Genomic DNA, 13,871 nt, shown 5'->3' with positions numbered 1-13,871 from the left:
AAAGCATCCACGATCTCTCTACTTCTTTCCGATTTGGCAGATGGAACCTTCCAATCTACATCCGGCAGATTGAAATCTCCCATCAACAGAACCTCTTTTTTCTTTCCTAATTTTTGAATATCTGCGATCAGATCTTTATCTAGTTCTTCTAATTGTGTCGGGGGTCTATAGACAACACCCACGTGGACAGAGGTTCTATCATCTCTTTTTAAGGTGATCCATATCGCTTCTTCCTTTCCCCAGGTCCCTGTCATTTCAGTCGCCGTGATATCATTCCTCACATACAGAGCTACTCCTCCACCTTTACGACCCTCTCTATCCTTCCTAAATAGATTATAGCCTGGTATGCTTGCATCCCATTCGTGGGAACCGTTGAGCCACGTCTCTGTGATTGCAACTACATCTAAGTCTGCTTCCAACATCAGGTATTGAAGGTCGTGAACTTTATTGCTTAGACTTTGAGCATTTGTGGCCATCGCTTTCCATCTATATTTCCTGGTATGTGTGCCAACATTAGTGATTTGGGGGTGTGTTTTTACTTTGGGTACCTTCGTGTCTTTTTGTTCCAACTTTATTGCTTTTTCCTCTGCCTCAGTTCTATTTTCAGTAGCATCAAAGTATTGTAGTGGAGCAAAAGAATTCTTTAGTGGCAACACTTGTGCGGGTGGATGCTTCTGTGTCACCTGACGAAGTCTGCCTGAGCCTACTGTGAACCATCTGTTCTTATGTGGTTTTATTCTTTGAGGCAGTGGTGAGAAGTTATTTTTCTGTGTAGTTCTAGAAGCTGCTTTAATTGCATACAATTCTTGCATTACTTTACTGAGCTCTTGTTGTAAACTAGATAGCTGAAGACAGATAGGACAAGCTTTAAGTCTCCAGATGATTGGCCTTGAAAGTAAAGCACCACAATTATTGCAGAGAACAAAAGTCATCCTGATTGGTTGAAATGGGTATGAACAGGTGTACTATGTTGGGTTAACAGTCTGCAAGACTGCCTGTGTATGATTGAGGAGTAAAGGTTATGAGGTTTGGTTTGTCTATATATGAGTGGAAAACCCTGTGGTGGGTGGCATGTGGGGAGGGTGGGTGGGATTATAAGTCCCAAAGTGTCAGCTAACTACTGTTGTTATCAAGGCAATTCTCTAGATGGGGACCAGAATGGTACAGTCTGATCAAAGAATTTTCAATTGATTTAACTTTTAAAATTGTCTTAGAATATAACTTTCCTCTTGGTGATATAAATCTAAATATTCCCAATAATTATAGCAGTTTCAGCAGTGTAAAATGTAACTTTTGAGTCTCAATTGAATGCAATGCTGTTTAAACAGCCTCTCCTCTCTCTCTATCAATCAGAGCTTGGCAGGAAAAGAAAGAAAGAAAGAAAAGGTTTCACAGGGCAAATTAATTAATTAAGCAATAAGCATTAAATTAAAGAGAATATCAGGTATCTCACCTTTAGCCAGAAAGTTGAGAAGTTTGGAATTTAAAGGTCAGAATTTACTTTACTGTGCAGGAGTTTGGATTCAGGGGTCCAATACCTGGAAAGTTACAGACTCCTGTAGCACTGTATATTCTTACCAGCATTGACATGAGCGGAAAAATTCCTTCCCCCCTCCCTCCCAACAAGCATCTTTAGATATTTGTATTGTACCATCCAATATCCTCCTTTTCGTCCCTCCCCTGTCCCCCCTGCCCACCCTCCCCAACCTTCTACCTCCCCTCCCCTAGTCCCTCTTATCATCCCTCTATTTGTGTCTCTACCACCAGGAACAAGTCACAATTGACGCCTCTCCTCCCACATCCCCGCTATCTTGTACAGGTTCTTTTTAACTCCCGCCCTATTTTGATAACCAGCCCACCCCCACTCCACTTTACTTGTTCTATTGCCTATTCCGGTCACTTCCTCAGTCACCCATGTCTCAGTCATAGCACATATTAGAGTTCCAACTTTACATTCAAACAGTGGTGCATCCAAGAGCCTAACTCCTGACTATCGAATAAGGCTACCACACTCCTCTTTTTAACGTTAAGCTCTTGGATTAAAGTTCCATCTACCCAACCCATTCACCTGTCTATCCCACGGTGCATTTACACTCTTTACGCCAAATTTATGTCTTTGTAGTCCCCTTTCCCTTGTCAAGCTTACCTCTCCCCCTGCACGTTCTATCTTCCACTCGTGCTTCTGCCATGCACACTATCATTTGCTCACTGCTTCATTCATATACATTCCTATAGACAAAATTTCAAACCAGAATGACAGTCAACATAGTTGTATGGTTGCAGTGTCCGACACCCACATCTCTTCAGCTTCCTCTAAGCAGACCATCAACTGGGCATCAATTTACTTATGTCTGACTCCACATCACCGTGCTCAAGTTTACTCTTCTGCCAACTCTTTATTTAAACTTAAAGTCTCAAGTCAACCAAGTCAGCTCAGGTCAGCGTCTGCAACTCAGCCCTTACGGCGTCAGGAGTTCTTATTTCCACGCAACTCTCCGGTCAGTGGCAAGGCAAGTTCAAATTCCGTGCACATTGGCATTTTCTTTTGTCTCAGACACGCGTGATCTGTTAATTAGGTTCCTTCCTTCTAGTATATTCTGTTCCCCACCCGTCTGTCACCCTCTCCGATGTCGTCTGCCACAGGTCACTCATCTCATCTGTTTACAAGTTGTTTCATGAAATCCTGAGCTTCTTGAACCATATAATAAGTTTTAGTGGTTGCTTGATAGGTGACTTTCAGCTTCGCCGGGTATAACAGGGCGAATTTGATTTTCCGCTGCACCAATTGAAAACAGATCGGTGAGAAGCTCCGTCTCTGCCCCGCCACCACCACCGTGGAATAGTCTTGGAAGCATAATATTTTTTGGTTACTATAGGTTATTCCTTTTCCTCCTCTCAAATCCTGCATGATTCTAGTTTTCTGGGCAAAGTTAAGTAGCCGACAGATCACTACTCTTGGTTGCGTAGCTTCAGGCCTCTGCGCGCCTATACAGTATACTCTTTTAGTAATCAAGGGGCCCATTTCCTGTGGCAGGCCTAGCTCCTTAGTCAGCCATGTCTCTAGGAAAGAGGGGAGGTCTCTATCTGCCAAGTCCTCTGGGAGGCCAACAAACCGGAGATTGTTCCGACGGGACCGGTTTTCAAGGTCCTCTATCTTCTCCACTTGCGCCGCCACTAGTTTCTGGAGCTTTGAGTAGTTTTCCCAACTACGGCAACTTGATCTTCTAAGGCCCCGGTTCGTTGTTGGAACGCCGTCAGGTCCTGACTCAGCCGCAGCATGTTACTTTGCAGCCCTTCCAGTTTTCTGTCCAGACTCTGCAGCTTTCTGTCCAAAATAAGTCTCCATTGCCGCAGTGACCTCCCCCACGATCTCCGCTGCCCACGCTGACCCAACCGCCGAGGTCGACGGGCTGGGCGGCGCCGCCATCTTGTCCTCTGGCGCTTTTCTTTTTTCTTTATCCTTTCGCAAGGATTTCGCTGCCATTTTGCTACCCCGCACCAATTTTTCACCGCTGGGGCAAGGGTGAGTCGCTATCTTCCGTTTAAATCCAATTTCGCCAGTTTGGGAGTTGATATATCAGCGGGATTTGTTGGAGGTGCATGGAGCAGAGCTCTCAGCAGCTACTCCGGTCCATAGCATCACGTGACTCCTACACATGGAATTTCAATCCATAGGGATTCCAAGATGTGTTTTGTTTCCTGCAGAATTTTCAATCTATTTGATTCAAGGCCCTCCTTAACATACAATGCTACCCCTCCACCAATTCGATCCACCTTATCTCTGCGATATAATTTGTACCCTGGTATGACAGTGTCCCTCTGGCTATCCTCCTTCCACCAGGTCTCAGAGATGCCTATTATATCTAATTTTTCATTTAGTGCAATATATTCTAACTCTCCCATCTTATTTCTTAGGCTCCTGGCATTCGCATATAGACATTTCAAACTATGTTTGTTGTTCCTATTTACATTATGCTCAGTACTTGACAGTATTAATTTGCAATCTTTTGTCTGATTTTTATTTTAGGTCACGGATCTACTATGGTCTCTTTTGCAACCTCGCTGTAGGGATACCCTATCTTCCCTGTTTAGGTGATATCATTGAAAGATACCTTATTCTGTACCGTGCGTTTGTGAACGACTGTCGGCTTTCCCCCAGTTCTAGTTTAAAAACTGCTCTATCTCCTTTTTAAATGCCAATGCCAGCAGCCTGGTCCCACCCTGGTTAAGGTGGAGCCCATCCTTCCAGAATAGGCTCCCCCTTCCACAAAATGTTGCCCAGTTCCTTACAAATCTAAAACCCTCCTCCCTTCACCATCACCTCATCCACGCATTGAGACTCCGGAGCTGTCACGGTTGTGCCCAGGTTCCTTGTTTACAGATACCTCGGCCCCCGGTGGTTAAACCTGGCGGGTGCTGGGAACTGATGGCTTACCGGTTCCCATGTGCCAGAAGATATGCTGGTCCGGTCCGGATCTTCCAGCCTTCCAGAGTGTTTTGGGAGTTTTTTGGAACCAAGCAGTACCCGTACTTAGTGACCTCCCTTGTAGGTTACCTTTTATTAACCACCTGGGTAGGTCTCAAGTTTGCCTTGCAACAGAGGTCCTCACAGGTGTTTCCTTCGGTGAGAGTTGTTGCAGTGCGTCTGTGCTGTTTTTTCCCTTTTGTGCTTTTGACTGTTTGTCTCCTGGACTATTCTCCTGCCTGCTGCCTGCCCAGACCCAGCTTGTTTTTGGACTATTCTTCTGCCTGCTGCCTGCCCAGACCCGGCTTGTTTCTGGACTATTCTTCTGCCTGCTGCCTGCCCAGACCCGGCTTGTTTCTGGACTATTCGTCTGCCTGCTGTCTACTTGGGACCCCAGCATGTTTCTAGTGTGACCTGCTGTTTGTCAGCCGGCTGCTGTGTCCTGCAGTTCCTCTCTCTTGTCCTATCCGGTAAGTCCTGCTGGCCGCTTGCAGCCTGGAGCTCAACTCTTGGTGACGGGCAGCTAAGAGCAGGTGAAGCCTTGCTCCGGTCCACTGTGTTCCAGTTCCGTTTTGCCTTGCCTGTGTTTGGGTGATTCCTCCTGCTGCTGCCGCTCTTGGCAGTGGCCCAAGGGCTCACTTACCTAGAAGTCCGGAAGAAGCGTGACAGTTTGTAAGGCCATGAGCTCGGAGGGATCAGTCATCATGCAGGCGCTGCAGGAGCATACTAATGCCCTCCACACCCTGGGGGCACGGATGGATCAGCTCGAGAGACTTATGTCGGCATCCCTAAAGGCTACAGCGGATGCTTCAAGTTCAGGTCCCGCATCAACCAGAGCTCTGGCCACGCCAGGGGTCCATCTGAAATCAGCACCCAGATATGATGGCAAACCCAAAGACTGTAGAGGTTTTCTCAACCAGTGTGAAATAATCTTTGAGCTCCAGGCCCAAGATTTCTCCACTGAGAGAACCCGGATAGCTTACATTATGTCTCTGTTGTCCAGTCAAGCATTAACTTGGGTGTTCTCTCTTTGGGAAAAGGACGATCTGGTGCTTCATGATCTCCAGGGGTTCCTGGATCAATTTAAACGAGTTTTTGAAGAGCCTGGGAAGGTTACTTCTGCAACTTGTGCACTCTTGAGACTCAAGCAAGGAACACAGACCCTGGGTGACTATGAGGCATATTTTCAAAGCACTTTGGGAGGCTAAGTTCCATAGGTTTCTATGGAACTTTGGGAGGCTAAGTGCTTTGAAAATATGCCTCTATGCGATCAGGTTCCGCACCTTGGCTTCCGAATTAGCTTGGAACAATGAAAGTCTGATCGCGACCTTTTGGCAGGGATTGGCACCGCAAATTAAGGATGAGCTGGCTGGACGTGAACTTCCCACCAGGTTGGATGAGCTAATCAAGATTTGTAATATGATTGATATTCGATTCCAGGAGCGTGGCCGAGAACGGCGTTCCATAGACAAGATAGGTATGAAGACGCCGAGCCATCAAGTTTTACCACCAACTCCGCGTCTGCGGGAGGTTCCCCCGCAACCACCAGCAGAACCCATGTAATTAGGTCATACCCCTCTCACGTTTCAAGAAAAACAGGCGTCAGACCTTCAATCTCTGATTGTATTGTGGTGAGACGGGACACTACGCGGTCTACTGTCCACAGACACCCAGTTCCTTAGGGCCAGGTTTGACTGCAGGCACAGTAATAAGCCAATCTTCTAACCTTCTGCGTACCCAGTTCTTAATGCCAGCGGTACTCGGCCTAGGTCACAGACAGGAGCATACTGAGGTCTTTCTGGACTCTGGGGCGGGTGGAAGCTTTATAACCGCGTCTCTGGTCCAACAACTTAACATTCCCACACAAGAACTACCTAAGACCGTCCCGCTCTTTTCAGTGTATGGAAGCATTCAAGGATATGTAAACACTCAAACGGTTCCCATGAGCTTACAGATTGGCAATGACAGGGAAGATATCTCTCTATATGTCCTTCCCTCAGCAGTACAGCCCATTGTTTTGGGTCTTCCCTGGCTACAGAGGCACAATCCGGTCCTGGACTGGGGAAAGGGTGAGATTGTGGACTGGGGTGAGTTGTGCCAAAAACTTTGTTTATCCTCTGACACCGATAGTGTGGTCGGTGAACAGCCGGACCAGGAGTCAGATGCATGGACGGATATCAGTGACTCCCAGGACTCTACAACTGTTACGAGGGGAATGACCTGCGCATGTGCATTACCCCCAATCAGCCAGTGTCAAGCGGGACTTGGTAATATGCGCGGGCCCCAGGGTTCAGCCAACAGGCGTTCTAAAACGATGCCTTGGGGCCGGTGGTCCCGCACCATACGTAAGAAGCCCACCTCAGGCCCTAAGCTTCAGGACAATCCAGAGAACCAGAGATCTAAGAATCAGAGGACTAGGTCGCAGCAAACCATGGTCTGTAGCTCTACTCCAGCACTGGACATTCAACCCAGCTCTATAGACCAAGCCCCACCTCGCCCTCAACTGGCCATCTCACGTCCTGCACCTAATGCTATGGATGTTGGGGACACGCCTAAACTGGTCAGCCGAGTCCACCAAGAGGATCCAAGGAAATCCAGATCCCCCGAGAAGTCCAGGGAGACCTTAAGGGGGAGGTACTGTCACGGTTGTGCCCAGGTTCCTTGCTTACAGACACCTCGGCCCCCGGTGGTTAAAACCTGGCGGGTGCTGGGAACTGATAGCTTACCGGTTCCCATATGCCAGAAGATAAGCTGGTCCGGTCCGGATCTTCCAGCCTTCCAGAGTGTTTTGGGAGTTTTTTGGAACCAAGCAGTACCCGTACTTAGTGACCTCCCTTGTAGGTTACCTTAACAACCCGGGTAGGTCTCAAGTTTGCTTTGCAACAGAGGTCCTCAGAGGTGTTTCCTTTGGTGAGCACTATCTAAAATCCTATCTAGGTGATGCATGAGGTCCGCCACCATCGCACCAGGCAGGCAAGTGACCATGCGATCCTCATGTCCACCAGCCACCCAACTATCTGCATACCTAATAATCGAATCACCAACTACAATAGCCATCCTAACCCTTCCCTCTTGGGCAATAGCTCCTAGAGACACATCCTCGGTGCATCACTTGATGTGCTTGTCCTGACTACAGAATTACTTCCAGCTGCACCAGGGTGATGCTGTCCTTTTAGAAGACCTCCCTCCTCCAAGGCAGCACAGGAGCTTCCAGACTGGTCCCTGTAGGCCTCCTCTATGTACCTCTCTGTCTCCCTCAACTCCTCCATCTGCTACTCTGACCTCAAGAGAACAGACTCGTTCTCTGAGAACTAGGAGTATCTGTATTCTGGAGGAGAGGTGGATTGGCTGCTGTTTGAGTTCAGGGTATTGGTGCTGTTTTGGTTTGGCAGGTTCTGAATGGCCTTTTGCAGAGTGTTGTATTGCTTCACAAAGTATCTGGTGATGGAAGGAGTTTCTTTCACTGTTACTGAGATGACAACAGAATTTGATTTTTTTTTCCTGTGCCTTATATACACATTAAAATGTTCAAGAAATCATGTTGCATTTGTCTCGATCTATCCGCCGCTTTTGACACTGTTGATCACAACCTACTCCTTGATACACTGTCTTCACTTGGTTTCCAGGGCTCTGTTCTTTCCTGGTTCTCCTCCTACCTCTCACTTCGCACCTTTGGTTTACACTCTGGTGGATCCTCTTCCACTTCTATCCCTCTACCAATCGGTGTACCTCAGGGTTCTGTTCTCGGTCCTCTCCTATTCTCCATCTACACTTCCTTCCCTTGGCTCTCTGATATCATCCCATGGCTTTCAATACCATCTCTATGCTGACGACTCCCAGATCTACCTCTGTACACCCGAAATCTCAACCAGCATCCAGACCAATGTTTCAGCCTGCCTATTTGATATCGCTGCCTGGATGTCTCAACGTCATCTGAAACTTAGCATGGTCAAAACCGAACTTCTCATCTTTCCCCCTAAACCTGTCTCTCCTCTCCCTCCTTTCTGTATTTCTGTGGATGGCACTCTCATTCTCCCTGTCTCATCAGCTCGCAACCTTGGGGTCATCTTCGACTCCTCTCTCTCCTTCTCTGCTCACATTCAGCAGATTGCCAAAACCTGTCGTTTCTTTCTCTATAACATCAGCAAAAATCCGTCCCTTCATCTCTGAACACTCAACTAGAACCCTTATCCACACTCTTATCACCTCTCGCCTTGATTATTGCAACCTGCTTCTCTCCAGCCTCCCACTTAGCCATATCTCTCCTCTTCAATCAGTTCAAAACTCTGCTGCGCAACTCATTTTCCGCCAAAGTCGCTATGCTCACATTAGCCCTCTTCTTAAGTCACTTCACTGGCTCCCTATCCATTTCCGCATTCAATTCAAACTTCTCTTATTGACCTATAAGTGCATTCACTCTGCCGCTCCCCAGTACCTCTCCACTCTTGTCTCTCCCTACGCCCCCCCCTCGGGTACTCCGTTCTGTTGATAAATCTCTCTTATCTGTCCCCTTCTCCTCTACTGCTAATTCCAGACTCCGTTCCTTTTATCTCGCTGCGCCTCACGCCTGGAATTGACTTCCCGAGCCTGTACGTCTAGCCCCTGTTTTCAAGTCCAGACTAAAACCCCACCTCTTTGCCACTGCTTTTGACTCCTAACCCTGTCGTTTTATCCCCACCTTTTTATTCCCTTGCCTCTTAGTTGTTCTGTCTACCTGTCTTATTTAGATTGTAAGCTCTTTGAGCAGGGACTTTCTTTTTGTGAATGGTGTACAGCGCTGCGTATGCCTTGTAGCGCTATAGAAGTGATAAGTAGTAGTAGTAGTCTGATGAATGTGTGATCAGTGTGATTTAAGGCAGATTGAAAGATAAGATAAAGAAATGAAAAGAAATCCATACAACACTGAATGAAAGTAATCTCTGAAATGGGAGGCTAGATTGAGTTAAGATGTATCTCTTTACTACTCACCAGACAAATAATTATTTTATTTTTATTTTTTTTTGTTACATTTGTACCCCGTGCTTTCCCACTCATGGCAGGCTCAATGCGGCAGGCAATGGAGGGTTAAGTGACTTGCCCAGAGTCACAAGGAGCTGCCTGTGCCGGGAATTGAACTCAGTTCCTCAGGACCAAAGTCCACCACCCCCTTAGTGATTTAAGGGGGTAATTTTAGGAAAGGATGACTGAGAAGGGGATGTGATAACATTTTATAAAATTAATTTAAGCTCTGGAACTTGTTGCTGGAGGATATGGTAATGGTAGTTAGTGTATCTGGGCTTAAAAAAGGTTTAGACAAGTTCCTGGAAGAAATGTCCATAGCCTATTATTGAGGTGCAAATGGGGGAAGCCACAGCTTGCCCTGGGATCGGTAGCATGGAATGTTGCTACTAATTGGGTTTCTGCCAGGTACTTGTGACCTGGATTGGCCACAGCTGGAAGCAGGATACTGGGCTAAATGGGCCAATGGTCTGACCCAGTATGGCTATTCTTATGTTCTTATTAAATACATCCTCGAAAAGAGCGAGCGAGTTGTGTGTGTCACAGACGGGAGACGGGGGTACGGGAGAGCGGAGAAGCAAAGCTGCGGGCTTGTTGGTGGGCAGCCTCAGACCCCTGATGCAGGCGTTTGTACGCCGAAACACGGCCCGTGTCGGGTATTCATCATTAATAAAGGATTGCATTTTTCTCATTCCTGAAGGCCCAGTGTTTACTTTTTCTTATTAAATACATAACAGTTGTTTAACTTTTCAAACAAAAAAATAACAGGACACTGCCAAACTAATAACCGGTTAAATAGCTCTGAGTATCGGGCGGAAAGTCTTTATCTGTGTACGTTTTTCTCTGTTTCTACTTGCACAGTGTATCGTTTCCAGTGACTTCTAGAACTGATGCCGGGGAGTTGTTCCATGGGTGGCTAATTTACAAAGGGCTATTGTATTGCTGAACTTGTTAAACTGCTCAACTCCAATAATGGCCAATGTTCTCGTTCTTTTTAATCTAGAAAAAGGTGATCCTGGAAACAATAATACAGAGACACATCACTGGAAGATCAGTGTGAAACCTGAAGGCCAAAAGCTTTTATCAGAACGAGAAGAAGGAACACTTTCCTGCTCTGACTGGAAAGAAAAGAGAAAATATCAATGGATTTCAAAAAATAAAGAAAAAAATTCAACTGGAGGCGCAGCTCTACGTGAGCACAGTACCAGTACTACCCCCTACCCAGGGCAAGAGCAGAGAAACCAGATGGAAGATCAAACACATTTATGTGATGGTGAGATATTTCACCGTGATTGTGTAATTCTGAAATCACAGCATCAATCTGACACTGAAGGGAGACCAGCTACATCTACAGAGAATGAGAAAACCTTCAGTAAGAAGGGACAAATGAAAACATGTCTAAGAGAGACACATTTTACATACTCTGAGAGTGGGAACGGTTTCAGTAGGAAGAAAGAGCTAATACAACACCAGAAAAATAATAGAGAAACTAGAGTGTATACAAGTATTGAATATGGAAAAAGCTGTATCAATAATGCAAGAACGATAAAATACCAGAAAAATAATACTGATGAGAGAACATGTACTAATTTTGACAAAAACTTCAAGCAGGAAGAAAATTTCACAGAAACTGCAGCATTCCATCCAGTAGGGAGGCCTGTTTTAGGTGCATCAACTGAGTGCGGTAAAAGAATCACTGAGAACGACAGCCAGGAAGGAATCCACAGAGGTATGAAACCAGTTACAATTACTGAGTGTGTTAAGAATTTCAGAGAGCAGCAAAGACTCACTACGCACCAGAGAAGCCACACAGAAGTGAAACTATTTACATGTGCTGACTGTGGTAAAAGCTTCAGGCAAAAGGGGTACCTCACAAAGCACCAGCAACTCCACACAGGAGTGAAACCATTTACTTGTACTGAGTGTGGTAAAAGCTTCAAGGACAAGCAAAGCCTCACAAAACACCAGCGAATCCATACTGGAGTAAAACCATATGCATGTACAGAGTGTGGCAAAAGTTTCAGTCAAAAGGCAAACCTGACAAAGCACCAGAAAATCCACACAGGAGTGAAACTGCATGTGTGCACTGAGTGTGGTAAAACTTTCAGTTATAAGGCAAACCTTATAAAGCACCAAAGAAAAAAGACAGACGTAAAACAGTATATATGTACTAAATGTGGTAAAGCCTTCCGTCATAAGGTGTACCTCACAGTGCATCAGAGAATCCATATAGGAGTGAAACAGTATAGATGTACGAAGTGTGGTAAAAGCTTCATTCTTAAGGCATACCTCACAATGCACCAGAGAATCCACACAGGAGAGAAACCATTTACTTGTGCTGACTGTGGCAAAAGCTTCAGGGACAAGGGGCACCTCACAACACACCAAAAAATCCATACAGGGGTGAAACCTTATATGTGTACAGAGTGTGGCAAAAGTTTTAGGCGTAAGAAAAATCTTATAACACACCAGAGAATCCACACAGGAGTGAAACCATTTACTTGTACTGAGTGTGGTAAAAGCTTTAGGGACAAAGGGTACCTCACAATACACCAGAAAATCCACACAGGGGTGAAACCATATAAATGTGCTGCATGCGGTAAAAGCTTCAGGAACAAGGGGCACCTCACAACGCACCAGATAATTCACACAGGGGTAAAATCATATACATGTACTGAGTGTGGTAAAAGTTTTTATCATAAAGCAAACCTCACAACACACCAGAGAATCCACTCAGGAGTGAAGCAGTTTGTATGTACTGAATGTGGTAAAAGCTTCAGACATAAGAAAAACCTCATAACACACCAGAGAATTCACACAGGAGTGAAACCATTTACTTGTAGTGAGTGTGGTAAAAACTTCAGAGACAAAGGGTACCTCACAACACACCAGAAAATCCACACAGGGGTGAAACCATATGCATGTGCTGAGTGTGGTAAAAGCTTCAGGAACAAGGGTCACCTTACAACACACCAGATAATCCACACTGGAGTGAAACCATTTCCTTGTACTGAGTGTGGTAAAAGCTTCAGGGAGAAGGGGTACCTCACAAAGCACCAGAAAATCCATACAGGAGTGAAACTGTATACAAGTGCTGAGTGTGGTAAGGCTTCAGTCATAAGGGAGACTCACAGTGCACCAGAGAATCCACACAGAAGTGATTTGAAACCTAAAGATGAGTGATTGATAGCTGCAGCTCAGGATAGCAATTTATAGACAAGATAATTTACTGCAAGCATAGAAACAAATCTGGTGTGTACTGGACAACTGTAGATTCGGTAAGAAGGAAATGGGAAATGTTTAGTCATCTTGAAGCTGGCTGTTGTATTTTTTAGAGTGAATTTATCCCTCTCAATATGGTGGTCCACCCAACAATACCTAGGAAGAAATAAATCACCCAAGGCTGCATCAGTTAGGAAAGCAATTATTTCTTACCAAGTAGAAATACAATTAGCAGATCAGTGATATCCCACTGGGAGTACGGAACATTGCTACACAAAATTACTGCTATATCTGAGACTCCAAAGAATATATAAGCAATCAAATACTTTTATTATTCTCCAAGCATATGTACAATTAATTGCTTATGAGAGTACAGTACACAGCTACACATAGGTGTTCTTCTGGGTCTGAGACTCTAATGATTTATTTAGAGTCTTTTTTGCCCCCACCCCAAATTACCAGCCAAAGCCAATTTGCAGAGATAAAAGACCCAAGGCTACTTATGATAAAGCAATAGGATTTATTCATTATAAGAAAGACAATTCTTTTATCATTACTTTTTTTTTTGTTACATTTGTACCCCGCACTTTTTCCCCACTCATGGCAGGCTCAATGTGGCAGGCAATGGAGAGTTAAGTGACTCGCCCAGAGTCACAAGGAGCTGCCTGTGCCGGGAATTGAACTCAGTTCCCCAGGACCAAAGTCCACCACCCTAACCACTAGGCCACTCCTCCACTCTTGCCAATGCAGATACAATTTATTAGTTTCTCATGGGAGAGCAGCCCTGCTTGCACAAAAGTACTGGCTGTGACTGTCTCCCAAGAAATAGGAAATACAATCACTTCTATACGTTCATTAACATAACAGGTCATACTTAGGTAATCTGACAATCCCATTTATTGGATATATGCTAATATTATAGTTAGCACTGATTGGCTATTATAATGAGTTGGTTAGTATTTACTGGAAAAGCTAATAATGGACTAGCTCTTCTTAGAAAGCTAGGTCATTTTCCTGAGGAGTTATCTTGTTCTGTCAACTGCATAACATCTGTGACCACCATGTTGCTAAACCATGTTTCTCTGTTTTTCCACCTACGCCCGTTCCTCATTCTGCTGCATGAGAGTGTCACAACAGATCATGAGTTCTGCAGTCACACTGGAGTTCAGATTAGAGTCATGGGCCT

At 45.3% G+C, this 13,871-nt stretch overlaps 1 protein-coding gene across 1 annotated transcript in view; it reads left to right on the top strand.

The window, feature by feature from the left end:
- The window catches only part of LOC115464682 (gastrula zinc finger protein XlCGF58.1-like), a 48,273-nt gene extending 35,012 nt beyond the window's left edge, over positions 1-13,261 (top strand). The window contains exon 4 of the mRNA XM_030195075.1: positions 10,467-13,261. Within this exon, the coding sequence (XP_030050935.1) occupies positions 10,467-12,646 (2,180 nt within the window). The 3' untranslated portion in view covers positions 12,647-13,261. The remainder of the gene's footprint in view (positions 1-10,466) is intronic.
- The last annotated feature ends 610 nt before the right edge of the window (positions 13,262-13,871 follow it).

This window comes from Microcaecilia unicolor, chromosome 1 (genome assembly GCF_901765095.1).
Source record: "Microcaecilia unicolor chromosome 1, aMicUni1.1, whole genome shotgun sequence".
Lineage (NCBI taxonomy): Eukaryota > Metazoa > Chordata > Amphibia > Gymnophiona > Siphonopidae > Microcaecilia > Microcaecilia unicolor.
This window is presented reverse-complemented; position numbering and strand designations above follow the sequence as displayed.